Source organism: Perca flavescens, chromosome 8, assembly GCF_004354835.1.
Source record: "Perca flavescens isolate YP-PL-M2 chromosome 8, PFLA_1.0, whole genome shotgun sequence".
Classification (NCBI taxonomy): Eukaryota; Metazoa; Chordata; class Actinopteri; order Perciformes; family Percidae; genus Perca; species Perca flavescens.
In genome coordinates this window covers 38,809,313-38,835,154 of record NC_041338.1, presented here as the reverse complement: position 1 = coordinate 38,835,154, position 25,842 = coordinate 38,809,313, and the positions used below count along the sequence as shown (strand labels likewise).

The 25,842-nt window shown below is 41.7% G+C and overlaps 2 protein-coding genes across 2 annotated transcripts in view; both read right to left on the bottom strand.

Annotated features, from left to right (window-relative positions):
* The window catches only part of lamb1a (laminin, beta 1a), a 56,217-nt gene extending 51,762 nt beyond the window's left edge, over positions 1-4,455 (bottom strand). The window contains exons 1-2 of the mRNA XM_028586084.1: positions 3,970-4,455; positions 1,217-1,422 (exon numbers count right to left, since the gene is read on the bottom strand). Of these exons, the coding sequence (XP_028441885.1) occupies positions 1,217-1,422; positions 3,970-3,994 (231 nt within the window). The 5' untranslated portion in view covers positions 3,995-4,455. The remainder of the gene's footprint in view (positions 1-1,216; positions 1,423-3,969) is intronic.
* A 4,838-nt stretch (positions 4,456-9,293) lies between these two features.
* Positions 9,294-25,842, bottom strand: part of lamb4 (laminin, beta 4) — a 48,387-nt gene continuing 31,838 nt past the window's right edge. Inside the window, 18 exon segments of the mRNA XM_028586085.1 lie at positions 9,294-9,728; positions 10,618-10,771; positions 11,959-12,129; positions 12,222-12,357; positions 12,658-12,865; positions 13,483-13,627; positions 16,816-17,016; positions 17,239-17,447; positions 18,114-18,274; positions 18,375-18,744; positions 18,841-18,937; positions 20,981-21,198; positions 21,761-21,985; positions 22,730-22,887; positions 23,506-23,737; positions 24,522-24,665; positions 25,245-25,425; positions 25,677-25,797. Of these exon segments, the coding sequence (XP_028441886.1) occupies positions 9,589-9,728; positions 10,618-10,771; positions 11,959-12,129; positions 12,222-12,357; positions 12,658-12,865; positions 13,483-13,627; positions 16,816-17,016; positions 17,239-17,447; positions 18,114-18,274; positions 18,375-18,744; positions 18,841-18,937; positions 20,981-21,198; positions 21,761-21,985; positions 22,730-22,887; positions 23,506-23,737; positions 24,522-24,665; positions 25,245-25,425; positions 25,677-25,797 (3,271 nt within the window). The 3' untranslated portion in view covers positions 9,294-9,588.

Below are 25,842 nucleotides of genomic sequence, written 5' to 3'. Positions count from 1 at the left end.
GCATCCGTGGGGCTGGGGTCTTTACTACTAGCTTTGGTTGTTTACATGGAGTGGGGCCTTCAGCATCCGTGGGGCTGGGGTCTTTACTACTAGCTTTGGTTGTTTACATGGAGTGGGGCCTTCAGCATCCGTGGGGCTGGGGTCTTTACTACTAGCTTTGTCAAAGCGTGTTGCTTCAACAGGTGCTTCATAAGATTTGACTTGCTACTCTAAGATGTGGATAGGTTCTTTACACATGCACATAACTGACCACTCGCCACTACATTTTTGTCTTTAATTTTGATGGGCGAAAAGTAATGTCCATACTTCCAGGAGAAAAAGCTCATTCTATCGGCACTATCGGCCATTCTGTGGTTTAATGCTCCTTGTTGGATTGGTGTATCATTGCGCCACCATAAGGTCCTGTGACGTTAGATTAGAAGCCTATCTGTCTTCTTGTCTGCAAGTGTTCATTTTACACAAAAGAGAGTAACATGAGTAATTGTAATTGCGTTTCTTCATTAAAAAAAATATTTAGCATGCTAAATGTAGTGGAATTACAGTAACGCGTTACTCCCAACACTGGTTATTTCAGTAGTTAACTTCTTTCATCAGGAGAACAATTCTTCCGTTATTCTAAATCAAGTCTTTTTGTTGTCAATAAAGTTATGGTGATGGAATGAAAACAGCGGAGCTTTATCTTCTTTAAAGTCTTGAGGTTATTAATAATGTGTTTGTTTATTAATGTGTTCATTTAAACAGGAAGCAGTGTGTGGTCGACATCTTTCCCTCAAACAGAATTAAAATCAGCTTCACATTGAGCAGGCTCAGTCCCTCTCAAAATCTGATTGGACGCCTTCACTTTGAAGTCGTCTGTGAGTTCTCCACAGAAACATCTGGACAAACATCAAACATCTGTCTGCTGTCAGAGCTCTGTGTTTCCTTATAGGGAGGTCGGTTTACACAGGAAACACTGCAGACACAGACACACAGACACACACACACACGCGCACGCACACACACACACATTTCAGACGCAGCCTAGTTTAGAGTTTAGTTTAGTTTGGTTCTGTTGGATCTCAGTGGAGCTCATTTACTCATCAACAGACTGTGGTGTTCCCCGAGGTTCTGTCTTTGGTCTCTTTCTGTTCACCTGTCTGAAGTTTACCTGTCTGTAGTGTCCCTGTCTGTAGCTGACCTGTCTGTAGTTGACCTGTCAGTAGTGTCTGTGATTTACCTGTAGGTGGCTGACGATGCAGAACGGTTCGGGGCGGTTCAGTCCGCAGGTAGAGGTGGACGACAGTTGGTGGGCTCGGCCAATCAGAAGGTCTCCTGTTGCCGGGTAACAGCTGCCCTCTGTGCACACGTCACTGAGCTCGGGGAGGCTGACATCATCGACCGAGGCCCCGCCAACCTGGGCGCCTCCCGAGCACACCTGCAGGGCTGAGAACACAAGCTCTTATTGTGAAAGGCTCTACTTTAGAAGAAAGCCTTCCAGGCGCTCTTATTGTGACCATTACCGTGTCCACTAAAGAACACAACAGGGATTCATTAAACTTCTGGCTTTTAACAAGATCTTGTTCTCTGACAGATGGATGATTCATGAATCAAACATACTTGTGTGATAATTTGAATATGCAGAATGTTTTGAACAATACAGGAGAATAATAACTTTCTTTACATAAAGACATTTGCATCGTACATTGTTGCAGAAACATTCACCAGAATGCAGGAAATGAAGTGTTTGATGCTCAACATTTATGGTGCGTTCTTTTTGTCCACCGAAGTCGATTTACGAGTCGTTTTGCGGAGCATCACACGTAGTAAACATTGTGGTTTTCTACAATTTTAAGCACTTTTGTCTTCGTTGTAACCAAATGAAGAAGTGGTACACATAGCACTGTATACTGCTACCTATAGACATGTCTCTACAGTCTTATTAGGAGTTAAACATAGTGCTGTATACTACTACCTATAGACATGTCTCTACAGTCTTATTAGGAGTTAAACATAGTGCTGTATACTGCTACCTATAGACATGTCTCTACAGTCTTATTAGGAGTTAAACATAGTGCTGTATACTGCTACCTATAGACATGTCTCTACAGTCTTATTAGGAGTTAAACATAGTGCTGTATACTACTACCTATAGACATGTCTCTACAGTGTTATTAGGAGTTAAACATAGTGCTGTATACTGCTACCTATAGACATGTCTCTACAGTCTTATTAGGAGTTAAACATAGTGCTGTATACTACTACCTATAGACATGTCTCTACAGTCTTATTAGGAGTTAAACATAGTGCTGTATACTACTACCTATAGACATGTCTCTACAGTCTTATTAGGAGTTAAACATAGTGCTGTATACTGCTACCTATAGACATGTCTCTACAGTCTTATTAGGAGTTAAACATAGTACTGTATACTGCTACCTATAGACATGTCTCTCTAGTCTTATTAGGAGTTAAACATAGTGCTGTATACTACTACGTATAGACATGTCTCTACAGTCTTATTAGGACATAGTGCTGTATACTACTCCTATAGACATGTCTCTCTAGTCTTATTAGGAGTTAAACATAGTGCTGTATACTGCTACCTATAGACATGTCTCTACAGTCTTACATAGTGCTGTATTAGGAGTTAAACATAGTGCTGTATACTGCTACCTATAGACATGTCTCTACAGTCTTATTAGGAGTTAAACATAGTGCTGTATACTACTACCTATAGACATGTCTCTACAGTCTTATTAGGAGTTAAACATAGTGCTGTATACTACTACCTATAGACATGTCTCTACAGTCTTATTAGGAGTTAAACATAGTGCTGTATACTACTACCTATAGACATGTCTCTACAGTCTTATTAGGAGTTAAACATAGTGCTGTATACTACTACCTATAGACATGTCTCTACAGTCTTATTAGGAGTTAAACATAGTGCTGTATACTACTACCTATAGACATGTCTCTACAGTCTTATTATTAAACATAGTGCTGTATACTACAGACATGTCTCTACAGTCTTATTAGGAGTTAAACATAGTGCTGTATACTACTACCTATAGACATGTCTCTACAGTCTTATTAGGAGTTAAACATAGTGCTGTATACTACTACCTATAGACATGTCTCTACAGTCTTATTAGGAGTTAAATACCGCCTGATTAGTTATTTTGGAGCTGAAATTGGCTAGAGACGCTCGGTTGCTATATGACAACAATGGCCGAGTCTTGAGCAGAAAGCAGAGCAGTAGCCAACCCGCGGTTATTCGTTATTTCGACACTGATGTGACGTCACACTCGAGCTACTAGTTGCGATTACAAGACAAGAAGAACGCACCATTAGTGAGGGAGGACACTCAGACGCCCCCCTTCATTCACTTCTCTAACAAAGACTGACCCTGGATCAGCCATTTCATTACTTCACTTCTCTAACAAAGAAAGACTCCTTTAAACTTTTAATCTGTTAACTTTTCTTCAAACTGATGAAAACATTTAATGTCTTTATTTTATGACACATTTCTTCTTCTGAAAATATTTCCAAATGACTGATATTCATTTTCCTTATTAATTATAGGCTAAATTATTTCTTCGATTAATCTGATTGTATTTCTCCATTAATCATTAAGTTAGTTAGTAAGTCGATCTTTCAATCAATCCAGAAAATATCAGACTTCCATTTTATCTGCAGATGTTTTATATTTTAAATATTTAAAAGTCCAGAAAACTAAACTGACTCCAGAATCAAACAGTTCGATTAATCGACTATCAAACTGCTGGTGGTTCCTTCTCTGTTAATCAGTTCATATAAAGATGAATGAACTAAAGAGATGTTTAACCAAAATTAACTTGGTCTTTACTTTGAAGTCAAATGTTTGACTTGAAAACTTTATTGAGATGCAGCTGATTAACAGAAGAAATACAACTTTATGACTCTCTATTGTCGAGTTTTAGAGTATTAAAGTATTTAGAGTAAACTCACCGAGCAGCAGCGCGAGCTCCAACATGCTGCTGATCTTCAAACAAAACCTCAAAGCGACTCAAACTCTCCAGACTCTTTAAATCCGTCCAGAACTAAAACCAGAGTCCAGAAACCTTCAGAACCGTTGAACCGTCGGAGCCCCGGTCCGGTTCGTGTGCCCCTCCTGTTAACGTTAGAAACCTGCAGAGGTTAACTCTTCAGAGTCCTAGAAGTCTCCGGAGGAAAGTCTTGAGGAAGTTTGAGGACCGTTAACCTCCTGCTGGTGTTAATGTTTCAGGGTTAGAAACCTGCAGAGACTCTTCAGACTTGAAGTGTCCGGAGGAAAGTCTTCAGACCGTTAACCGTGCTGTTCCCTGGTCTTAAGACCTCCTGTTGGTATTAACGTTAATGTTTAAGTGTTAGAAACCCTGCAGAGACTCAGACCACCTCAGACCCGGACTTCGCCTCCTCAGATCACATCCACCGGCACCTACACCTCAGCACGACACTTCCTGGCTGACTTTCAAAATAAAACGGGCTGAAATGTTAAATGGCTTGTTGAGTTGTTACTTTACTCACAGAGCAGAAATAAAGCAGCGTTAAAAAAACTTTATATTAGTATTATTGTTTATATATTGCCTATATATTGTTTATATTATGATATATATAATATATACATGTTTAATATATGATGATTAGCAAACGGTACAGAGTTACAACACAATATCAAAAAATACTAAGAGAAATCATATTCCATTACAAAGCAAGAAAAGACTTTAATTTTGATTGTTTCTGTCTCAGCGCCACCTTGAGTCTGATGCTTTTATTCTGAAAAACATCTCCCCTGACTTCCTGTCTGACCTCCACCACTTTCAACTTTGGTCTCTTTGTTCCAAAGAAGAGAACATGTGACTGTGTTCAGATTCAGTAAAGAGTTACTCAGATTACTTTATACTTAATTACTGTTTTATTATTAATTATAGTATCTTTGTTGTCGTTGACAGAGAAACTGAATGAGTTATAGTATCTTTGTTGTCTCTAACAGAGAAACTGAATGAGTTATAGTATCTTTGTTGTCTCTAACAGAGAAACTGAATGAGTTAAAGTATCTTTGTTGTCTCTAACAGAGAAACTGAATGAGTTATAGTATCTTTGTTGTCTCTAACAGAGAAACTGAATGAGTTAAAGTATCTTTGTTGTCTCTAACAGAGAAACTGAATGAGTTATAGTATCTTTGTTGTCTCTAACAGAGAAACTGAATGAGTTAAAGTATCTTTGTTGTCTCTAACAGAGAAACTGAATGAGTTAAAGTATCTTTGTTGTCTCTAACAGAGAAACTGAATGAGTTATAGTATCTTTGTTGTCTAACAGAGAAACTGAATGAGTTATAGTATATATATATATATATATATATATATATATATATATATATAGGCCAAAAGTTTGGACACACCTTCTCATTCAATGTGTTTCTTTATTTTCATGACTATTTACATTGTAGATTCTCACTGAAGGCATCAAAACTATGAATGAACACATGTGGAATTATGTACTTAACAATAAAGTGTGAAATAACTGAAAACATGTCTTATATTTTAGATTCCTCAAAGTAGCCACCCTTTGCTTTTTTTGATAACTCTGCAAACCCTTGGTGTTCTCTCAATGAGCTTCATGAGGTAGTCACCTGAAATGGTTTTACCTTCACAGGTGTGCCTTGTCAGGGTTAATTAGTGGAATTATTTCCCTTATTAATAAAAAAAGCAAAGGGTGGCTACTTTGAAGAATCTAAAATATAAGACATGTTTTCAGTTATTTCACACTTTTTGTTAAGTACATAATTCCATATGTGTTCATTCATAGTTTTGATGCCTTCAGTGAGAATCTACAATGTAAATAGTCATGAAAATAAAAAGGAAACGCATTGAATGAGAAGGTGTGTCCAAACTTTTGGCCTGTACTGTATATATATATATATATATATATATATATATATATATATATATATATATATATATATATATATATATATATATATATATATTATTCTTTATTATTCTTAATGTACATGGATTTAGTGTTTCTTGTTCTTCTGAAGAATCTGCTGGACTTCCCCTCCTCCCTCAGGGCTCAGACAAAAGACATTCCTGACACACACACACACACACACACACACACACACACACACACACACACACACACACACATCCTTTGTTGTTGCAGGTGAGGTTTGACTGTGTGGGAGGTGTGTGTGTGTGTGTGTGTGTGTGAGAGAGTGTGTGTTTTGGGGGAAGGGGGTGGTTAGGATTCTGACCCCCACCTGAACATCTGAAGGCTTATCCATGCCCCGCTGCACTCTGGGTAAAGACTGAACGTGTGGTGGCCTGCAGAGAGCCGAGCTCTCAGCCAATCAGAGATGGTCTCGTCTGTCTGAGGACAAACATTAACACCTGAAAGGAAACAGCATTAACACACACACACACACACACACACACACACACACACACACACACACAACAAACTCACACACACACACACAAAAACACGCATGCATGCACACACACACACACACACACACAAAAAAATGCACGCATGCATATACACACAAACTTTAGATTTACAGATTGTAATACTTCTGATCATTAAACAACAGAAATTTTGTTTAATTAATTTTAATTATTAAACTATATCACTGATCATGTGATTGTCTGGATCAGCGCTGATCAGGTGACCCAAACAGAATCTGTGGATGTTTTGTAGTTTTCAGAAATGATCCAGAATGAAAATCTTTCTCATAGAAACAAAATGGATAGAACCATTAAACTGTTTGGTCATCTGTTGTTGTTAGTTGTCATGGTGACAGCTGTGTTGCAGCTCACTGGAGGAGAGCGGCCCGAGACCCAGCAGCAGGATGAAGAGGAGGGACAGTTAGACCCAGCAGCAGGATGAAGAGGAGGGACAGTTAGATCCAGCAGCAGGATGAAGAGGAGGGACCGCAGCAGGATGAAGAGGAGGGACAGTTAGACCCAGCAGCAGGATGAAGAGGAGGGACAGTTAGACCCAGCAGCAGGATGAAGAGGAGGGACAGTTAGATCCAGCAGCAGGATGAAGAGGAGGGACAGTTAGACCCAGCAGCAGGATGAAGAGGAGGGACAGTTAGACCCAGCAGCAGGATGAAGAGGAGGGACAGTTAGACCCAGCAGCAGGATGAAGAGGAGGGACAGTTAGACCTAGCAGCAGGATGAAGAGGAGGGACAGTTAGACCCAGCAGCAGGATGAAGAGGAGGGACAGTTAGACTCAGCAGCAGGATGAAGAGGAGGGACAGTTAGACCCAGCAGCAGGATGAAGAGGAGGGACAGTTAGACCCAGCAGCAGGATGAAGAGGAGGGACCGCAGCAGGATGAAGAGGAGGGACAGTTAGACCCAGCAGCAGGATGAAGAGGAGGGACAGTTAGACTCAGCAGCAGGATGAAGAGGGACAGCAGCAGGATGAAGAGGAGGGACAATTAGACCCAGCAGCAGGATGAAGAGGAGGGACAGTTAGACCCAGCAGCAGGATGGAGAGGAGGGACAGCAGCAGGATGAAGAGGAGGGACAGTTAGACTCAGCAGCAGGATGAAGAGGAGGGACGGTTAGACTCAGCAGCAGGATGAAGAGGAGGGACAGTTAGACCCAGCAGCAGGATGAAGAGGAGGGACAGTTAGACTCAGCAGCAGGATGAAGAGGAGGGACAGTTAGACTCAGCAGCAGGATGAAGAGGGACAGCAGCAGGATGAAGAGGAGGGACAGTTAGACTCAGCAGCAGGATGAAGAGGGACAGCAGCAGGATGAAGAGGAGGGACAGTTAGACCCAGCAGCAGGATGAACAGGAGGGACAGTTAGACCCAGCAGCAGGATGAAGAGGAGGGACAGCAGCATTGCACCCTGACCCCCAAATCGCACCGAGTCCACTGAACGATAGGTGTGAAAGGGTCCTAACTAAATGTTGTGATGCAGAGCGGCACAGAGCTGCAGAGTCATAGAACTGGAGTTACATGCAGGTTACTGAACAGCAGACAGGTGGCACAGAGCTGTAGAGTCATAGAACTGGAGTTACATGCAGGTTACTGAACAGCAGACAGGTGGCACAGAGCTGTAGAGTCATAGAACTGGAGTTACATGCAGGTTACTGAACAGCAGACAGGCGGCACAGAGCTGCAGAGTCATAGAACTGGAGTTACATGCAGGTTACTGAACAGCAGCCGGGCGGCACAGAGCTGCAGAGTCATAGAACTGGAGTTACATGCAGGTTACTGAACAGCAGACAGGCGGCACAGAGCTGCAGAGTCATAGAACTGGAGTTACATGCAGGTTACTGAACAGCAGCCGGGCGGCACAGAGCTGCAGAGTCATAGAACTGGAGTTACATGCAGGTTACTGAACAGCAGCCAGGCGGCACAGAGCTGCAGAGTCATAGAACTGGAGTTACATGCAGGTTACTGAACAGCAGCCAGGCGGCCGTTATTTACTGATACAGAGCTGATTGCCGTCACTTTAACTTCCTGTCTCTCAAACTCCGCCTCTTTGTTCTGAAGCTTTGGGAGGATCCACAGGACGCATTACATTGTGTTTGGTGTGAAGATAACGGTTTTTAACAGTGTAATACTTCTGGCAAAGTTCTTCATCCAAATGGAGGAAAATAAAGTCCATGTTTTCTGTTTTTAACTCCTGAAGATCTCTGCTGAGCTTCTGAGGAGACGATGGTGTTGGAAATGGAGATTCACTATCAGAAGTCTGTTTTATTATTAAATGATATATTATAATATAATTTGTTTCATATTATATTTGTATAAACTTGAAGTTATCCTTCTATCCAGTGTGGAATCAAAGCTGTGTTATAATAATTTTCTTCTGTCGAGTGTTTTCTCATGTTTTCACAGAATCAATTAAATGGCTTATTTGTAGGATGTAGATGTATTTTATTATATAAATATTTGCATAAATTGCAAACAAATGTATGAAAACACACAAATCTCCATATTAGTCCAGATCTGGATCTTTACAGTAAAGGGTTAGGGTTTAATGTTTTTGTTGCTTTTTTCTTCTTCTATGTAATATGTTATTGATTACAAGTTACCATATTTAAAAATGACTCTATCAAAGTAACTTATAATTAATACTGTCCCTTAATATTTTTGTTATTATGTATGCACCATCAACCAAGGCAAATTCCTAGCAAGTGCTACTTAGCTGCCACTAGATCTCTTTCTGATTCTGATTCTTACATTTAATAACTCTTCATTAGTGGCGACTCTCAGACAGCTTGAGAGGTGATTTAACAGTCAGTAAGTTCAAACAGGAGAACCAATCCAAAGCATCAGAATAGCACCAAACTTTATTAACATCTGTGGCTGGAAATGGCATCACAAGACATTGTGCACATGAAAAACATGCAACGCAACACAATTAATATCATTCCACATGTAGCCTAGCTTTTTATAGAACATATTCAGATGTAACCCCAAACGTAATCATGAACATTTTCATAGATATCTGTAATTTAATTACACATTTTCTCCAAGTAACTGTAACGGATTACAGTTATCTTAATTTTGTAATTAGAGTACACGTAACTAGTTACTCTCCAGCTCTGTCAGCTGTGTCTAGGTGGTACAGGTGATGTATCCTTTGGCCCGTTTGGAGATTTCCCGTTGAAGTGAATCTACCGTGTCTAACAACATGGAGACTTCAGCCGCTTTGATCTCTTTGTTCTGGATCAGCTTCTGGATCTTCTGCTCCAGATCTGAAACACACACATATACACACAGAATATATACTGTATATCTTCATTCAGACGTCATTCAGAATTAGCTTGTTTTGGGCAGAGTGTAATAGCGACACTGACTCATTTGTTGGACATAGCGAGTTTGTTCTGGCCCATGTATTGTGATGTTTCTACGTTCATTGCTGTCAGGATGTCACATTCAAAGGAACGGATGCAGTTTCTCCTGCAGAAAAACTTGCAGAGGAAAACTGGGAGTGTGTTCACATGCAAACAAAATGAGATTCAAGCTCTTATGGATGATGGATTTGCAAAATCAGACTACATACCATAAAGCTGAAATGTCAAACACTTGAAATATACTTGAAGAATTTATCTAGTTTCATATTTCTGACCAGAAGTTCCTGTCACAAGAAGAACAAGTGGATTATATCCAGCCTGAGATAAAGAGGTTGAGACAATTTTTCGGTAGAAAATTTAAAGTGAGGTTGATGGTTAAAGTGAGGTTTGGATGTTTAATGTTGGGATACATGAGCAGAGAACATGCCATCTGTCTAAACCCCCGACATGTAGAGACGACGGCACTCACAAAGAGAAATCTGCTTTTCAGATACTAACAGATTACAACTAATCATGACGATCATTTACACTTTACCAGAGTATTATGAAGTTAAAGTAGTTATACATTGACTCTGTGGGTACTATCAAGGAAAAGTACTGGTTGTACCTTGTATCTGTGTGTATTATCAAGTCAAGTACTGGTTGTACCATGTATGTGTGTATTACCAAGTAAAAGTACTGGTTGTACCTTGTATCTGTGTGTATTACCAAGTAAAAGTACTGGTTGTACCTTGTATACTGGTTGTACCTTGTATCTGTGTGTATTACCAAGTAAAAGTACTGGTTGTACCTTGTATCTGTTGCAGTTTGTCCTCCACCTGTTTCTTCATCTTCTCCGCCTCCTCCACAATGTTCTTCAGACGTTCTCCGGCTTCACTCTGAACCGTCTGGTTGGAGGTTTTCTGCTTTAAAAGCTCAAATAGCTTCATCACGTCCTCCAGCTCCTGTTCCAGAGACAGTCAGACAGAAACACTGTGACAAAAAGTCAAGTTTCAGCAGTCTGTACCGGCCCGTCTCAGCCCAACACAAACAGCTGCGACTCAACTGTTTGAGTCTCCAGAGGCTGGTTTTAGAACGTAAGAGACATCTCCTGTTTCAACAGCCAATAGAGAAGTCAGCTGGTGGAGTCTCCAGAGGCTGGTTTATAACGTAAGAGATGTCTCCTATTTCTACAGTCAATAGAGAAGTCAACTGGTGGAGTCTCCAGAGGCTGGTTTATAACGTAAGAGATGTCTCCTGTTTCAACAGCCAATAGAGAAGTCAGCTGGTGGAGTCTCCAGAGGCTGGTTTTAGAATGTAAGAGATGTCTCCTGTTTCTACAGTCAATAGAGAAGTAAGCTGGTGGAGTCTCCAGAGGCTGGTTTATAACGTAAGAGATGTCTCCTGTTTCAACAGCCACTAGAGAAGTCAGCTGGTGGAGTCTCCAGAGGCTGGTTTATAACGTAAGAGATGTCTCCTATTTCTACAGTCAATAGAGAAGTCAGCTGGTGGAGTCTCCAGAGGCTGGTTTATAACGTAAGAGATGTCTCCTGTTTCAACAGCCAATAGAGAAGTCAGCTGGTCGAGTCTCCAGAGGCTGGTTTTAGAACGTAAGAGTCTCCTGTTTCTACAGCCAATAGAGAAGTCAGCTGGTGGAGTCAGCTACAAACCATAGAAATAAAATGATCGAGAATCCATTTTAATTTCTGTGTTACAAGCTGTCAGCTGGTGGAAATGTCAGAGTTTAAGACGGAGGCCCAATGAGCTAGACAGCACGGTATGTGGTGAAGTGAGCTAGAGAGAGACTGAAGACAGGGAGCGGCATCAGAACAAAACAGAATCAGAGAAATAAAACATTGTTTTCTCTATTTCATCTCTACTAGAAATGCAGCTATGGTATCTTACTATCACAATCCTCATTCATATTTAAGATGCAACTAATGATAATCCAGCTAGAAAAAGCCTGAGAAGTCTAAAGTTAGAAAGGAAGTACAGAGAGTGGTTTCTATGGAGATGATACACTATCTCGTATCGTCTCATTAGAGGAATCTGGCAGCTGCAGACCTGAGACTTGCAAGGAGACTAAAGTTTAAACTCGTCAATAACCTTTGCCCTGAACTGGACTTTACTGGTTCCGTGTTACAGGTCTTACTGGTTCTGTGTCGGTAGTCTGGTTTAAAGCAGAGTCTGCAGCCTCTTGGGCGTCTCTGGCCATCTCTTTGTTCTGTTCAGTTTTCTCCTTCAGGGCTTCAATCTCATCCTGCAGATTTTTAGGTTGACGATTCATCAACTTTGTCTCGACGTCGTCCAGTTTGTCTTTCATCTGAAACAGAGAAAAATTTAAAACACATCAACCTCAACATTAAACTCATGCAGGGCTAAAGCCAGGTGACAGATGTTTGTAGACATATTTACATCTTGGATGCGGTCTTTGGTCATGTCTCTGTCTCGGCTGGCTGCGTCCAGGTCGTTGTTGGCTTTGTCCTGAGCTTTCTCTGCTCCAGAAATGTCTCTGCTGATCTCAGTCACATCAATGTTCTTTGTCCGCTCCCTTAACACAAGACGCAATAACACAACTTCAAAATACAAGTTTCTTCATGAAGACACTAAGGTTAAAGTTGTGTGTTTCAGTTCAAGTCTTGTATTTTAGTCAGTTAACATTCTTGTTTTCACAGAGTTAATAAATTAGTGTTTTCAGAGAGATATTTAATGTTTCACAGAGTTAAAAAGATGTTTTCAGAAAGATATTTCATGTTTTACAGAGTCAACATATGATTTCAGAAAGATATTTCATGTTTTACATAGTTAACATATGTTTTCAGACAGATATTTCATGTTTTCAGACACTGACTTGAGTTCCCGAGCTCTCTGCAGCAGGTCTTGGGCGGTCTCGGCAGTCTCCTGCAGGTACCTCAGGTCGTCTTGGATGTTGATGGTGTTGGACAGCAGATTATTGATGTCTTTGATCATTGATCGGATCTGATCTGGTGTTCCTGGCAACTGGATGGCCAGAACAGCTTGGGACATTTTCTCAATGTCCTCCGGAGGAACCATCTCATCTGTCCGGGAGAAAACATGATGAATTACCTTTCAGTTGTACGACGGTTGTTGTTGATTATATTGTGTCAACTTTGTAATACCGTTGTATAATGTTCTCATACTGTAACGGTTGTGTTCCAGTTTTTATTGTTGTTGAGGCTTACTCTATTCCCCCCAACCCACCCCACTAGTGACTGTGTGTATATCTTCTTGTATGTGTTTATAACTGCTGCAGACCCAATCGCCCTTCGGGGACACAAATAACATTGAAGTTGTACGACTGTCTGTATTGTTGTATGACGGTTGTTGTTAAAGCATAAAACTGTCTGTATATGAACTTTTACAGAGTCATTTACTCTCCTCTGGTTGAGTGAATCAAGCTCCTGGATCTTGAAGAAACATTTTGGGTTTGTATCATGGTGAAGTTATATTTATCAGTTTTGATTTGTAAATATTGTTCAAGTCATAATTACCATTGAGGTTTTTTTTGAAATTGCAGAAGTATATCAGACTTAAACTCAATAATATGTCAGTGTCTGAAATCCAAAACATGACGCCTCACATCATCAGAATCTCTGATGTGTGAATCGATTAGACGGCTGTACCAGAGTCCTCCAGGTGAGGACTGAACACTGACCCATCAGGTAGTCTTTGACTCGCTGGATCAGCTGCTTGGTTTGATTCTTCTCTCTCTCCAGGGAGACCATGCTGTCATTGATCCGGTCCTGGAGGTCTTTGGCCCGGTCTTTCGTGTCCTGAGCTGCCCGCTGGGCATCTTTGATCTGACACACAAATACAGCTATAATATTTATTTAACAGTTATAACATTTATTTAACAACAAGGTAGTAATGTGACCAGTGATATTATAATGTGGCCTGTATTTGTATCTCAGTAGTTAGCAACATTCTGTTAACATCATATGTTTCTGCAGAGAGTTTCTTATAAATCACCGTCTTAGTGATACTTGGACAATAACAACATAAATATGATGTGTTTATATAGAAGGAGACAGAACTGGGGGGTGTTGCACAAAATTAGAATTTATAAATCCAGGATAACCAATAAAGTGAGGCTTGACAAAGTTTAATCTGTGCATCCTGGCTTGGTGCATTTCACGAAGGCCAAGCCAGGCTGAGGAGGAACGACTAGGTCGAGTCAGACAGAAGTAATTCGGATAGATGCGCGTTCACACGGCTGCTGTAATGAAACAGTGAGAGAAAGTGTGGCAGATGATTGCGGACCAACTGACTGCGTATGTAGCCTAAAAATGTAAATTAACTGCCCACTGCTCTGAATTTAAACCATCATAATCAAGCCATTCAAGAAGGCTGATTGTTTGCACAAATGAACAGTTGTACTATTTGCCTTAAAAGTGAGCAGAAGATAATGCTACTTAGGAAATTTATCATGAAGATCAATTACAATTACAAGATTTAGTCTGTGAACCAGGTCACTAAGAAAGACAACGTCCGTGAACTGTCCCGGATTTAGCAAGATTAAACTAAGCTTTGTAGTGACGGCTACATCGTAGTGAAAAGTAGAACTACTGCAATCTCGTAATGGGTAACGAAAACACCGTCATTTTTTTGTTTTGTTTTTTATCATTTTTACCTGCACTTTAATGTTTTAATTTGTTTTTTTAATTGTTTTTAATTGCTCTTTAATGTTTTATGTAAAGCACTTTGAATTGCCCTGTTGCTGAAATGTGCTATACAAATAAAGCTGCCTACAACCACTAATTTACAACGCTAGAATAGGCCTATTGATGCGTAAATATCTCTCTCTCTCACTCTGTCTCTCCTCTCTCTCGTATAGGCTATAAAATACATTACCTAAGTAACATATTTACTCCCACTGCTCGCTTTTCAGGCAAAGGGTACAAACTCACAAACAGTCCGTTTGTGGAAATAATTTGCCTAACTCATTGAATGTTTCAGTTAAGAGCAGTAGTTCGTAAATCTATATTTTTTGATATACCGGGCCGCTATTATCTGCCATGCTTTTTTATTTTTACAGAGGCAGAGTTTCCTTCTTTACACATTATATGCTTTGCTTCCTTTGCTTTGAAGGCCTATTAATGGACATAGAAAAGAAAGACACTGAAGAAATTAGACTCTGAAATCTAGAAACTATAAAGATAATTAAGTGATAAATTTCATGCACACTGTAAACATGAATGAAACAGAGTGATATTCATCAGTTATTTCCCCCCAGCCAAATATAAGGTCAAAAACCATTGGGGTGTCCTCTCCCTGTTGTTACATGAATGTACAGTAGTCCACATCATTAGATAGTTACTGGTCCAGTGAACTAAGACTATCATTTGGGAGGATTGTACAATTAGGAAAGGTTTTAGAATTGTACAAGTCTCCCAAATTGCAGTTCGCTGGAGTGCTGAGAATGCCAAATTAAATGCACATGGAAGAGGAACATCCATGATCCTTTGTTAAAGAATACAAATAGAAATAAATCAACTAAAATAATTAAAGGTGTATTGGCATCTGACCAGTCTGCTGTTGTTAGAACCACTAACATGTGTATAGCACTTTATATATTATCCTTCATCGCTGACTTTAATTAAAACACATATACAATTGTATCAGCCTTTCCTAATCATCTCAACAACTGCCGTAATATATTTATCGAACTTCTAACAATATGAACAGTAGTCTTCATACAGCAATATAACAGTAACAATGACTGTCACATGAATAATAATAAAAATAATGGTCTCAACATTAAATAATAACAGTGTTTGACTGAACAGCAATATGTACCTGTTGTATAAGGTAAAACCTCTGCTGAGTGAAAAGAAAAGGTTCCAGGATGAATAAATCCTGGCTGTTAGCCTGGTCAAGAGCACCCTAGCTGTTAGCCTGCCTGTTAGCCTGGTCAGGAGCAGGCTAGCTGTTAGCCTACCTGTTAGCCTGGTTAGGAGCACCCTAGCTGTTAGCCTGCCTGTTAGCCTGGTCAGGAGCAGGCTAGCTGTTAGCCTACCTGTTAGCCTGGTCAGGAGCACCCTAGCTGTTAGCCTGCCTGTTAGCCTGGTCAGGAGCAGGCTAGTTGTTAGCATGCCTGTTAGCCTGGTCAGGAGCAGGCTAGCTGTTAGCCTGCCTGTTAGCCTGGTCAGGAGCAGGCTAGTTGTTAGCCTGCCTTTTAGCCTGGTCAGGAGCAGGCTAGCTGTTAGCCTGCCTGTTAGCCTGGTCAGGAGCAGGCTAGTTGTTAGCCTGCCTTTTAGCCTGGTCAGGAGCAGGCTAGCTGTTAGCCTGCCTGTTAGCCTGGTCAGGAGCAGGCTAGTTGTTAGCATGCCTGTTAGCCTGGTCAGGAGCAGGCTAGCTGAACAGAATAAATCTCCATGGTAACTTAGGTGCCTCTGCTTTTGTGCAACGAAGTCAAGGCTAAATTGAGCCAGGATAACTGAAATATCCTGGCTTAATCCCTTACTCCCTGGTTTTGTGCAATATCCCTCTGGACTGTTGCATCTCTAATCTGAACTATTGATCTAATCTAAGCCTTTACTGAGTTCAATTAAATTTCAATTTGATTTATAGTGTAAAATCCTAACAGGAGTTATCTCCGGACACTTTACAGATAGAATAAGAATAGCTAGATAACACTCACCACTCTCGCTATCATTTACAAAGACACCAATCGCACACACGACCATGTTAAAACCCCCTGATTCATGTAAGAACAGCTCGGACCACTGAAACATTCAAGTCCTTGCTTAAGACCCATTACTATGCATTGGCTTTCAATTCTAGTTGAGCTTTGATATCTTGGCCTTTTTCTACTGTTGGTTATTTTGTATTGTATATTGTGTATTGTTTGTGTATTTAAACTCTTTGATTTTTGACCTTGTTAAGCACTTTGGTCAACTATGGTTGTTTTTAAATGTGCTATCTAAATGAAATTGAACTGAACTGAACTGCACTCTAGTTTCAGCCCAGTGTCCCAGAGTAAACCTGCCTTGTTATGGGACTCCTGCAAACTGGACGGGAGCATGGCCAGTCGATCCTTTGCTCTCTCTGCTGTCTCTGAAGCTATCTGACTCACAGGAACCACTCCGTCACAGTTTGGACCTCCACATTTCCTGTTTCCCAGATGCAGAGATCCACACAGCGCTCCACCACAGCCTGAACAGTCATCCAGACCTGGTCCTCCGCAGAGCTGCATCAGTCCACAACATACTGGTTAAAGATCATGAATACATTCACCTGACTGTGCCTATTCATCACTTAGTGGTCACTTGAGCTTTAGGATTTATGTCATACTTTAGACTGCACACAGTATCACAACACACTCTTAATTATTAACATTACATGAAGGAACTTCATCCACATCTCTGATTGGTTGATGTGTGAGTCATGTGACTCTACAGTTAATACTTACCTTTCGATTGAGGTTGACCACGCTGAGCTCTTTGACATTCTTCTCCAGCAGCGCAAGGTCTCCGCTGCCGCTGCTGCTGCACATGCTCAGTTTGTGTTTAACTTCCTGTCTGGTGTCCATGGAGTCCTCCAGAGCTCTGCTAGCGTTTCTCACTCTCTTCTCGTCCAACATGAAGGCGTTGTGACGCTTCTGGATCTCATCCAGCAGCTCTACAACAGGATCAGAGGACACACTGAGTTTAGAATAAACTAAAGAAGAATAAATCTAACCCTGCAGCTCTTCGACAGGATCAGACAACACACTGAGATCAGAATAAACTAAGAAAGAATTAAATCAGCACAGTCTGTTCTGTGAAGTTTTGTTTTAAAATGAAACATGATCAGCATGTTTAATTTTCTCGAACATGTGTGCAGGTGACTCAGCATCAGTCTCAGTGTAACTGCTTTGGGCCCAATTCTTAACAACAATATTCATATTTTTAATAATGTAAGCAGGTTAGAGGGTTCCTTGTACAATTTACAGCATTAGTTTTCTGATGTCTTTCACATCAAGCAAAGTTGGTATTGCAACTGAAATATCCCTGTGTCAGACAAAAGGAACTCTTAGTAAACCACCATGACACTGTGTGGAGGCAAAGATCTGAACGAGACCATTAAACTTCCAGAAGAACAGCGGACTCATCACTGTAAGAGGTCCTGAACCAGCAGAGGGACAAGCTGACCCCACAGACGCTGCAGAAAATGGGTGAATATACTGTATATATTCAAATCTATAACACAATAAAGTGTGCAAGAGCGAAGGGTTATCAGTACTTCAGAGAAGTATTATCTGTCATTTTTGTACATGAAAATGTTACAAGAACAGCATCGCTGTACCCTCAATGTGTTCCTCTTCATCGTCCGGATCTTCGATGAGTTTCCTCTTCAGGTTATTCAGCAGGGTCTTGAACTCCAGACGAATGTTGTCGATGTCCGTGTTGAGGAGAGGAGACAGGTCAATCAGAATCATGTTCGGGTCGATGCCGTCTTTCACCTTCCTGTGAGGAAGAACATTTTTCTTCACAGTGTTACTCTGTGTTTGCTGATGTTGCGGTGAGGCTGTAACTCTTCTGTGAAGTTAATAACTGCAGAACATACCCGATCATTGCAAACAGTTTCTCCAGCTTCTCCAGATTTGGTGGCGAGAGTCTCGTCAAGTTGGCGAGGCCGTCCAGCTTGGACTTCATCTCCAGCATCTGTTGCAGTTGGCAACCGTCTCTGGGCCGCAGGTCATCGCCATGGCTAGTGATGAAGGTTTTCATCCTCTGGGCGGCTCGATGGACATCGGTCATGCTTTCAGCCCAGAGGCCGGTGCACGAGTGGCACTCCGCACAGGCCGGGAATGCTGAGTCATAGCCAGGGGCGCACTGATCACAGAAGATACCGGTGATGCCGACCCGACAGAGACACTCGCCGGTTTCAGGGTCACATGACGGACGCTCGGTTCCCTCCAGGTTACAGTCACAAGCTGACAACGAGACGAGTTATACAGATAAAACCAGCTGACATCTGTCACAGAAAGGCTTAAAGACAATGTTAGAGGTGTGTTTGTGTCTTTACTCACAGATACACTGCAGGTCTGGATTCCCAAAATGATTTTCTCCACATTCGTCACACTGTCTTCCTCCAAACTCAGGACGACACGGACACTGTCCCGTCACCTGAACACATCACCACTTCAGTCAATAAACAGTTTCTACTGTAAGTAATTAACCCCAAACTGGTGAATATGTGAATGTGCTGAATATATAAAGTTGTTTTATTCCTTAAAGTTACACATTACAACCCTTTAACCTAAAGATGAAACTTTGTCATTATGTTTGTAGTGTAAGGTAAAAAAGATGAATAGCAGTCTAAACAGTACACTGTCTGTTATGTCTGTGGCTGTGTCTGTGGTTGTGGTTATGGTTGTGGTTATGGTTGTGTCTGTGTCTGTCTGTGGTTGTGTCTGTGTCTGTCTGTGGTTGTGTCTGTGTCTGTCTGTGGTTGTGTCTGTGTCTGTGTCTGTGGTTGTGTCTGTGTCTGTCTGTGGTTATGTCTGTGTCTGTCTGTGGTTATGTCTGTGTCTGTCTGTGGTTGTGTCTGTGTCTGTGGTTGTGTCTGTGTCTGTCTGTGTATGTCTGTGGTTGTGTATGTGGTTGTGGATGTGGTTGTGGTTGTGTCTGTGTCTGTCTGTGTATGTATGTGGTTGTGTATGTGGTTGTGGATGTGGTTGTGTCTGTGTATGTGGTTGAGTCTGTCTGTGGTTGTGTATGTGCTTGTGTCTGTGGTTGTGTCTGTGTCTGTGGTTGTGTCTGTGGTTGTGTCTGTGGTTGTGTCTGTGTCTGTGGTTTTGTCTGTGTCTGTGGTTGTGTCTGTGGTTGTGTCTGTGGTTGTGTCTGTGGTTGTGTCTGTGTCTGTGGTTGTGTCTGTGTCTGTGGTTGTGTCTGTGGTTGTGTCTGTGTCTGTGGTTGTGTCTGTGGTTGTGTCTGTGGTTGTGTCTGTGTCTGTGGTTGTGTCTGTGGTTACCTTGTTGCAGATGTTGGAGAAAGAGTTAACAGGATCACAGCTGCAGGGTTGACATCTGTGGTTGTGTCTGTGTCTGTGGTTGTGTCTGTGTCTGTGTCTGTGGTTGTGTCTGTGGTTGTGTCTGTGGTTGTGTCTGTGGTTGTGTCTGTGGTTGTGTCTGTGGTTGTCTCTGTGTCTGTGGTTGTGTCTGTGGTTGTGTCTGTGTCTGTGGTTGTGTCTGTGGTTACCTTGTTGCAGATGTTGGAGAAAGAGTTAACAGGATCACAGCTGCAGGGTTGACATCTGTGGTTGTGTCTGTGTCTGTGGTTGTGTCTGTGTCTGTGGTTGTGTCTGTGGTTGTGTCTGTGTCTGTGGTTGTGTCTGTGGTTGTGTCTGTGTCTGTGTCTGTGTCTGTGGTTGTGTCTGTGGTTTTGTCTGTGGTTGTGTCTGTGGTTAACTTGTTGCAGATGTTGGAGAAAGAGTTAACAGGATCACAGCTGCAGGGTTGACATCTGTGGTTGTGTCTGTGTCTGTGGTTGTGTCTGTGTCTGTGGTTGTGTCTGTGTCTGTGTCTGTGGTTGTGTCTGTGGTTGTGTCTGTGGTTGTGTCTGTGTCTGTGGTTGTGTCTGTGGTTTTGTCTGTGGTTGTGTCTGTGTCTGTGGTTGTGTCTGTGGTTTTGTCTGTGTCTGTGGTTGTGTCTGTGTCTGTGTCTGTGGTTGTGTCTGTGTCTGTGGTTGTGTCTGTGGTTTTGTCTGTGTCTGTGTCTGTGTCTGTGGTTGTGTCTGTGGTTGTGTCTGTGTCTGTGGTTGTGTCTGTGGTTGTGTCTGTGGTTGTGTCTGTGGTTGTGTCTGTGTCTGTGGTTTTGTCTGTGTCTGTGGTTGTGTCTGTGGTTGTGTCTGTGGTTGTGTCTGTGGTTGTGTCTGTGGTTGTGTCTGTGTCTGTGGTTTTGTCTGTGGTTACCTTGTTGCAGATGTTGGAGAAAGAGTTAACAGGATCACAGCTGCAGGGTTGACATCTGTGGTTGTGTCTGTGGTTGTGTCTGTGTCTGTGGTTGTGTCTGTGGTTGTGTCTGTGTCTGTGGTTGTGTCTGTGGTTTTGTCTGTGTCTGTGGTTTTGTCTGTGGTTTTGTCTGTGTCTGTGGTTTTGTCTGTGGTTTTGTCTGTGTCTGTGGTTGTGTCTGTGGTTGTGTCTGTGTCTGTGGTTGTGTCTGTGGTTACCTTGTTGCAGATGTTGGAGAAAGAGTTAACAGGATCACAGCTGCAGGGTTGACACCCTGAGGCTCTGCCCAGGTTCCAGTATCCGTCCTCACACTCATCACAGAGGACGCTAAGCACCCCCGTCCTGCAGGGACACTGTCCCGTCCTGGAATCACAGAAGCAGGGACTCTCCAGAGGACACTGAGTCACCTCCGTCCCCCGCCGGTCACAAAGGCATTCTGGGAAATGCACAATAAATATAAGGTAGTCATTTCTTTCACTGAGTGGTGATCTATGATAAAGCCAGCCAACGCATACAATCAGATTTATTACAAAAGACAACAATGAAATAGCGATTAATCATATATGTATGGCAGTAATGATAAATATGTTTTTAATCTGTTATTCCTGTACCTACGGCCAGACGTAGCAACTGAAACGCCTCCGACAGAGGATGGCTGTGGTCCACCTTTTTAAAAACTCTCACTTTAGATCAATTGGAGAACTCGGTCAGAGTAGTGTCTGCAAATTTCATGCCCACTTTCACTTTCCTCTGAAGCCGTTTTTCTCTTTTTGGTTCAGTAAACCGAACCAACTTACGAATATTACAACAGTAATATTTCTGAATTTCAAATCTCAAAAAGTTGTAAACAATTAAAGGAAGAATTAAAGTGAGGAAATGTGGAAACAAAATGGAGTAAATGTGAGTGGTCGGAATGTTAAGAGAATAAAACGGGTTTAGAGTGCTAGAGTGTTATATAACCCAGCAGAATATATATAAAACATTATCATAATCTCTACCGTTGCAGTCCTGGTCCAGGGCGTTGCCGTAGTAACCAGGTTTGCAGTCTTGGCAGCGGGGTCCCGTCGTGTTGTGAAGGCATTGCAGACATTCGCCCGTCAGGCTGTTGCAGGGGTCACGGTCGTCTGGGCTGATGTTGTTGTTGCAGGGACACTCCTCACACTGGGCGCCAGGCAACGACAAGTCACCATAGAAACCAGGGATGCATCTGTCGCAGCTTGGACCTGAGACAGTCACCGTCAGTTTGAAATGCTAACATCATGAAGGTAAATGTTCATGCACATAAACAAAGCTAAGCCTCTGCCTGCACTCCTTTCACTGCATTGACAGCACTGCTTAAAACTGTACAAAGTGACTTAAACAACTCTTTTTAGTCTCCTGAGTTGAGTTTCGCCTCTTACAACTAAAACTTATATATATATATATATATATATATATATATATATATATATATATATATATATATATATGGAGTATGGAGTATGTATGTATATATATATATATATATATATATATATATATATATATATATATATATACATACATACTCCAGTATAATGATGAAACATGCTCTTAACTACTCCTGCAGGAGATTAGAACACAAATGGCATGAGTCAAAACTGAAAGTTAACTATGTCTCATGGAACGAATATGTATTAAATAATGTACTCTAGCTTGATCAGCAGGATCACAGGGAATATGTGGATGCAGAATTTTCTGCAGATTTTCATTCTGAGTCACCGCTAAAAACTATAAAAAAAATCAGATTTCATCTATGTTTAATCAGTAACAATAAACCTTTATTTAATGACAAACATACTCATAAGCAGTTACTACCTGTCTTATCTCCTTAAACCTCATAGTCCAATCATGACTCTCCGCTCTCTGGATACAGTGCTCCTGTCTCTTCCCAGAGTTCATTTTAAAAAGTAGTCAGCCATCATTTTGACAGAGAGGTAAGATCCTACCTGTGTGCCCCTCCCGGCAGTCACAGGTAACACTGAGGGATTGTGGGTCGTGTTGGCAAGAGGTGGCGAAGAAACGTCCGCTGCTCTGAGCGTCCGGACACAGGCAGGGCTGACAGGGCGTTCTGGATACAGGGTTACCATAGTAACCCTCCACACACCTGGTCAGCAACACAGGAGGTCACTAGAAATGAATCTACAGGATGCTCCTGGCTTTAGTGCAGGAGAGGGGTTAACCCTAGCCCTGTTCTATGCCCAACGAGGTGTCCTTTGTCAGGTATTAATGGACTTCACCGTCGTCCATTAATACCTGACAATGGACATTAACCTGCTTATACCATGGTCACTTGCTAAATAACATTGTTTTAAACCATCAATTTATATTTTGATGTGTTTTACAATCAAAATCTAAAGTTACGCCTGAGGGTGTGACTATTACCTGGAACAATCATTCCCATCCCATAAGGTTCTTCTGCAATGCAAACTATTTTTACTGCTCCCACTGCAGCTTGTGTGTTAGCGCCATCCTGTGGTGTTCAGAGGACAAGGCACTGAAGCACTACACAGTGTTGGAAATAACAGATTCCCACTTTCTTTTAATGTAGCGCATTCATTTAGAACGGTAAACAGTCAGTTTCACCAGAACTCCTTCAGTAGGTGTCCTGTTTCACTTTTTTATGGACATCCTGCAGCCAATCAGAATTGAGTATTCATCCAGACCATGGTATAATTACAGATATACAATAAGTGTTATTTGTAGATATATAATGACATATAACCTGTCACAGTTTGGTCCAATGGCTTGCTCCCTGCAGTTCAGACACTCTCCGGTTTCTTCATCACACACCTCCGACAGTCCGTTACATTCACAGGGTCGACAGAAAGGGAAACCCCAGAACCCCGCCAGACAGCGATCACAACGTTGACCCGTTACCTCTAAACGACACACACACTGACCTCTGACCTGATCACAAAGCTCCGACAGCAAACCTCGAGGGTCACACTCACATGCTGCAAACAAAACAGTAGAAAAGAAATCCTCAGACTGATTTTCATTAACACCTGGGATTAGCTTTCATTAGCTTTCCAGCCCTTTTTATTAGAGCGGAAAGGGTGGGGGGACCGGGAGGTTCAGGGAATGACAGCATGTCAACATCATCTGAAACCTGGGAACCTGAAGATTAATCTGAGATGCAGCTCAACACTGTGTCAAGTTCTTCTAATTATAAATCAGAATAAAAATAATTAATTAATTGATTCACAATGTACTTTAGTTAACTGAAGTGTATAGGAGCTTCAAACATTATAAACGGTTTTGATTGCCATTCTCATGCTCGGTTATGTTTCATGATTTGTTGCAGCATTTTGTTTCGGTTATCATTTCAACAGAGTTGGTGAAAAAAATCAAACCATTTTTTATGACCTAAAAACAGCTCTGAAACCATCTAATGGTCAATAAACCCATGAACCCATTTTCATTCAGATATATTGAGGCCAAAGGTCAAGGGAAACCTTTAAAAATGTCAGTTTTTCTTTCCCCAAAATTTAGCATAACTTTGGAGCATTGTTATTTACTGGCCGGTGCCACTGGATTCCCTAGATTATATAGTTTCTTATTATATCATCTTCACTTTACCTAGAGCCTCCTGCAGCCTCTGAAAGACAAAAAGTCAGCCGGCCGTCGGAGTGTTAATTTTTCATACAAATTATGAAAACTTCAGAAGGACTTCCTTTCTTAGAACTCTTTATGTTGTATCTTGTGTGTTTTGGGATTTTGCATGTGAGAGTTTCTTACGTTTGCAGCCGTCAGGTCCGAAACCAAACGTCAGTGGTGCACAAGTATCACAGCAATGTCCAATCACATTGGGTTTACATTCACAGAATCCTCCCTGGCTACTGCAAGATGGTCCGACAGAGCCAACGACGTTACACCTGCAAACTGACAACAGGAAAACCCAGAGATTAATTTAGAAAGGCGGGCAGGAAAGATTGTAGCCGATCCCTCTCACCCCGGACACAGACTGTTTGAACCTCTCCCTTCTGGCAGTCCATCAGGACAAAAACCTCACACCACAAAAACTATTTCTTCCCCTCTGCAGTCAGCCTCACCAACAAGGCCCGGGACCCCTGCTGACACTGACTCTTAACCCCCCCCCATCCCTACCCACCACACAGCCACTCCTTCATTCTGGACTTTACAGCTGCCTATTGCACATACTTTGTGTTTTGCATTCTATACACAACCCATTCAGCCTTCATTTTCTTATGCTAAACAGCTATTTTGTATATATTTGTTTTCTGTATTAATTGTTTGTTTCATATTAATGTTTAATATGTTTGTTTGTTTATGTATGCACCAATCACCAAGGGAAATTCCATGTAAGTTTAATTTTCTATGGCAATAAACCCTATAAACAAGATATTCAGAAAAACGGGGAGAACAAGAAATCTGAAAGTGTAAAATCATTAAATTTATAAAAAGAAAAGCTCAGTTATGGATTTGTGTTGAAATACATACGAACAGCTCCGTTGTGGATTCGTGCCGACATGCTCTTGATGAGTCCCTCGCAGACTCCCAATAGCGACTCTGGCTGGCCGAGCTCGGCAGCCAATCCAATGCAGCGAAAGTGTCGGAAAGAGTCAAGGTCACTCTGGGAGCAGAAGTCACGGACAGACTCGATACTGGGAATCAGATCCATCTGAAAAACATATGTATTCATAGATGTATTCAAGTGTATTGGTCTATGAATATGCCTTCCGATTGGCAGGTGACTGCTCTACCACTGAGCCACAGCCGCCCCTATATATATAAATATGGAGATACAAACACTGACACACACACACTGTTACTACTTCCTGCTGCTGAGCTCTGATTGGACAGTCAGACTACTTCCTGCTGCTGAGTTGTGATTGGACAGTCAGACTGTACAACAGATGAAGACTTCCTCACCGAGTCGATCAGGAGGTGTGAGCTGGACGAGGCGTCCGATCCCGGCTGTTTGTTGAAGACGACGTTCACAAAGTACTGACCGCCTGCGTTCAGACACACCGCAGAGTCCAGAATACTTCCTCTGGAGACAAACAAGTAAACAGTCAACAGAATATGTCCTCTGGAT